Source organism: Myripristis murdjan, chromosome 23, assembly GCF_902150065.1.
Source record: "Myripristis murdjan chromosome 23, fMyrMur1.1, whole genome shotgun sequence".
NCBI lineage: Eukaryota > Metazoa > Chordata > Actinopteri > Holocentriformes > Holocentridae > Myripristis > Myripristis murdjan.
The window spans coordinates 26,697,803-26,702,802 of NC_044002.1; the positions used below are offsets into that span (position 1 = coordinate 26,697,803).

General features: G+C 43.2%; 1 protein-coding gene across 1 annotated transcript in view; it reads right to left on the reverse strand.

Moving 5' to 3' along the window:
• The window catches only part of LOC115355640 (leucine-rich repeat-containing G-protein coupled receptor 5-like), a gene marked incomplete at its 3' end in the record, with an annotated part of 44,215 nt that overhangs the window by 5,377 nt on the left and 33,838 nt on the right, over nt 1–5,000 (reverse strand). Inside the window, exons 11-14 of the mRNA XM_030046497.1 lie at nt 2,777–2,848; nt 1,774–1,839; nt 1,478–1,549; nt 658–729 (exon numbers count right to left, since the gene is read on the reverse strand). Coding sequence (XP_029902357.1) covers nt 658–729; nt 1,478–1,549; nt 1,774–1,839; nt 2,777–2,848 — 282 coding nt within the window. The remainder of the gene's footprint in view (nt 1–657; nt 730–1,477; nt 1,550–1,773; nt 1,840–2,776; nt 2,849–5,000) is intronic.

A 5,000-nucleotide genomic window follows, 5' to 3' on the forward strand; every position in this document is an offset into this window, starting at 1 on the left:
GTTCAGGCACTCCAAATATGTCCCTCCCCAAAATATTGCTGGAATATATGTCCCCCCCCCAATGCTGAAATGGTGTAAAATACAGGATAATATTAAAACAAATAAATAAAAGTTGGCTAAGCGAACCGCCGGCAGCCAGTCCTTGAGTTATAATCATTCTCTACAGCCTTTCCCTAATCTTAGCCATAACCAATATGCTGAACCCTTATAATAACTCTTACCTTAACCCCACCGTAATCCTAACCCTAATCCTGACCTTAATCCTGACTTTAAGCAATGAGCCATATTGACCGCCCAAAATGGAAGACATTCCGTCAGCATTCTAGGAAAAAAAACTGTCCCATCGGCACATACCTGTCCAACATAAAACAGGTCAATGCCGCACCGCAGAGTGGACGCTCGCCGGCGCCCCCTATGTAGGTGCACATTACTTGATATATTAACAAACCCTCCGTTTTCCTTGTTTTCGCTGCTACGCCAAAACGTCTTTTTCACACTCGTCCAGGGAGAGCGTTCAGTGGATGAAACTGTCATGTCAGTGTAAATAAAGATTTGTTTTTATGTTTATGTTTACGCCTGACCCACCTAACGCCACAGCAGCTGGCCCCGCCCACAGAGTGTGGAGGGGGCGGGGCCTCACAGTTTGTTTGTACTCACAGTTTGACGAGTGCAGGCAGAGCAGAGAAACAGTTTGTCTGCACAGAGGAGAGCCTGTTCCACGACAAGTCACTGCAGAGAGAGGGAGAGAGAGAGGGAGAGAGAGGGAGGGAGAGATAGAGAGAGAGAGAGAGAGAGAGAGAAATGTTCATTTTAGCAGATTACTGTCATTCAGTTTCAGCTAAAATTTTGTGAACAAAGAAAACAGTTTCAGTTTTAGCCTCAGCCAATGTTTTTTTTTTTTTTTTTTTTTTTTTTTTTTCTTTTCATTTTAGTCCATTTTTTTTAGTTTTTAGTTTTAGTTTAAGTGAAGGTGCATGGTAACCAGGTGGCTTTGTCATCTGTCGCCCCCTGTAGACCACACCACATTACTGCTCCTTCCTAAAACCCTGCAGCTTTCACGCCACAAAGCGTGACACGGACACGCCCTCCTGCTTCGCCTCCATGCTGCGAGATCAGATGCAGAGGGGGCGTGGCCAAGCGGGCGTGGCCAAGCGGGCGGGGCCAAGCGGGCGGGGCCTCGGCTCTCACCTGAAGAGCAGCTCAGGTCCTGATCTGCAGCTGCCACTCTGCCCAGTTCACTTAAAGCTCCCAGTAACCTGCTGACTGGGTATTTACTGTTGTGTAATAAGCCTATTAGCAGGAAGTACAGCCAAAACACACACACACACACACACACACACACACACACACACACCGTACAATACCACGAGTTCTCTTATAACAGCAAGCCTTTGTTTCTAATCCTTGGCAGTGCATTCTATGTGTGTGTGTGTGTGTGTGTGTGTGTGTGTGTGTGTGTGTGTGAGTGAGTGCTTACAGAGAGCGTAGCGACATCAGGCCATGGAAGGTGTTCTCTGCAAGCTCCTCTATTTCATTATGGTGCAGGTCGCTAGAACACACACACACACACACACACACACACACACACACACACACAAAGAAAACATGAGAATAAAAAAAAAAACAGCAGAAAACTAAACAAAACAGTTTCTTGGTTGCCACAGCGACCGGCCTCACATGAACTGTGTGTGTGCTCGGCTGAAATTATTATAATAAACAAATAAAAATACCAGAAAAAAAAAAAAAAAAAAAAAAAAAAACAGTAAAACTCACATCTTCTGGATGCTCTCACACTCAGAGAAGCTGGGCAGAGTCTGGATCTGATTATAGGAGAGATCACTGAGAGAGAGAGAGAGAGGGAGAGAGAGAGAGAGAGACGGTGCTGTCATTTGTCCTCACACACACTTCACAGTTTACACTGGAATGGTAAAAATGAAATGTGATTATTCCACAACTCTCTCAAAGATTTATTTTTTCTTTTAATTCCTGCTTTTCTTTGCATTTGAGCACGGAGGCGTTCAGTTTTTCACGCAGCTTTTCATTTGCTGCCACTAGAGGGAGACAAATCACGCGCAACTGGAAAGTTCAAGCGGAGACGTTCCAGCAGTACACACAGGAGGCTGTGTCTCCACCTGCAGGGGGCGCTGCAGAGGAGACTGATAATCCTGCTCCTCCTGTGTGTCGGTGGAAGCAGATGATTGGTTCTCCTGTGGTTCTGCAGCCAGTCAGCAGCACAGAGCCTCAATGTGAGTGGTTAACCTTATTAACAATGTTTCTTACAAAAAGAAGAGGAAAAGTACATTTGCAAAAAAAAAAAAAGAAAAGAAAAAAGAAAAAAACGTACTTGAAAAATAGCCAAGATTAGTATAAAAAAAAAGAAAAGAAGAAAGAAAGCAAAGAAAACTATATTTTTAATTATTTTAATGATATTTTTAAAATGTCAGATCAGTGATGCTGGATTGGTTCTTGCCTTTAATAATTTTTTTTTTTTTTTCAAAAATATGGGAAAACAGGTGATCACCAAAGTGACAAAAAAATCACTAAGAAGCAAATAACAAGTCACGAGAAAGTGACCAGAAAATGACTGGAAAATTACTAAAAAAAAAAAAAAAAAAAAAAAAAATTAAAGAAATTAAATTAATAAACAAAAAGAAATAAAGGGAAATTTGACACATGTGGTTTTATTTGTAACTGATTAAAATCATTTTGACAATCTTTGCATTTTTTTGTCTTTTTTCTTCTTTTTCTCTTTTTTTTTTTTTAAACTCGAACTTACAGAAGTTGCAGGTTGGGAAGCTGCTCACACACTGAACTGGGCAGAGAGGTGATCCGAGCTCCGGTGATGGTCCTGCACACACACACACACACACACACACACACACACACAGACACACAATCCAGCCAAACACACACACACACACACACACACACAAAGAAAGGCTCATATTTCAGTGCTGTTAATCCAGAAAAACTTCAGAGCCGGTCTTAATCTTAATCCTCAAAATAAACTTCAACCCTGAGCGGAGTGCAGACTCACTCTGCTGACCCTGCAGGACTCTCTCTCTCTCTCTCTCTCTCCCTCTCTCTCTCTCTCTCTCTCCTCAGATAAAACAGCAGATTTTATGTCCCTGTTTTCACATCTCAAGCTCGTTCCAAGTGCTTTGATTTCAGCGGGTGGGGCTGATCTCACAGCAGCTGGATTAGCGCTTTATAACTCCGGAGCGAGTCCATCATATGACGGACTAATCTGCCTCACCCGGCAGGCCGGCCCGCCTGCAAACACAAAACCAAGCGTCTCCAAAAACTGCTGAGAAACGCAGCCCGATGTCAGCGTGTTCCTGACTTTCTGCGATACGATGTGAAATAGTTTGTTCAGCCGCAGAGTTTGGCACGGACGTCCCGAACACACAGAGGGGTGAGGGGCGAGGGCCACAACACCCCAAAGGCAAACACCAACATCAGCAGAACGGGACAACCCTCTCCATGTTCTGGACCCCCAGGCTGGAAGTGACTCTGACATGGAAAGATATTTTTTTGGAATTGGTGTCAAATAAATTCAGATTGGTCAGATTAAATTTAATTGTTTAGTGAATTGACCCTCTGAGCAAATTCACTGCATCTCTTTCAAAATACATGCAGGGTAAAAAGGTGACAAGCAAAAACTTACTAAAGCAAAAGAAAAAATTTGAATTTTTTTTGCAGGAATGTCAGCAAAAAATGAGAAAAAAGCAAACAACAACAAACAAATACTAGCAAATATATATATGTAGTATGTGTGTATGTATGTATGTATATAAAAAATGTCATGAAAGCTATATTTATAATTATGAAAATGCTATATTTAAAAGGTCAGATCAGTGATGCTGGATCGACGTCAGATTTTTTGTGTTATTTTCTCTCAGCAGTCAAATATTACAAAGCACCTCACGTAAAACTTAATTACACAAAGAGTGCACAAAGAGTAAAACTGTGTTTCTAATCTAAAATATTTCAGATATGCAGTCGTACTGACTACACCTGGAACAAGGGAACATCTTGTCCTCGAGTTAAATTTGACCTGTAGTAACAGGAAGCCAGTAGAGCTCATATCGCTGGTCCAGAATCTGTAATAAATACCACAACAGGAAGTGGGCGTGGCCTGTGAAGAAATGGGCGTGGCCACGTGTCACCCAGCTTGTCGGCAGCCACATGCCAAGTCAGAGGACACCCCACAAGACCCACCTTGGAGATGCTGGAGAAACCATAAGTGGGCGTGGCCTGTGGTGAAGTGGGCGTGGCCCAAGCAGTGTGGGAAGTTAACAAACAAGTTAAGAAGTTAATATGTTGTTCCTTTGCCCCGGGACAAATCGTGTATCAAAATTTTATGGCGCTATGCTAATCCGTCGGGAAGTTCTGTGACTTTTTGTGATAGGCCACGCCCACTGCCACGCCCCCTTTTGACTGAAGGGCCTGAAAAGTTAATCAGGTCTGTCCTGAGCCACAGGAGACCTGCGTGTTTATGACGTGTGAATCCGTTCAGAAGTTAGACGCCTTTTCGCCAGAATTTGTCGCACATCACAGCTCCTTTGGACGAAGCGCGCCCTAGTGGTGGATGTTGGTAATTAACCTTAAAGTGGCAGAGTGAAAGAGACGCCGTTCAAACTTGCAGAGAGAATATAAATCAGAAGTGACCGACACCTGCGACACGCCGAGGTGAGTCTGAACACGCTTTGAATTTTCAGCAAAGATCAAATAAATAACAAGATGAGAGAAACTGGAAACAAAAACACGAGTTTCATGGTGTGAACTCTCCTCCTCAGGCTCTGCAGACTGGATACTTTTACTGCTGAGACCGACATTCCTCACACACACACACACACACACACACACACACACACACACACAGTGGAGAGGATGTCGGTTACAACAGCAAACAAATTGTAACATCTTTGCATAGGAAACATTCCTGTGTGCCCGTGTCATTATACGTGTGTGTGTGTGTGTGTGTGTGTGTGTGTGTG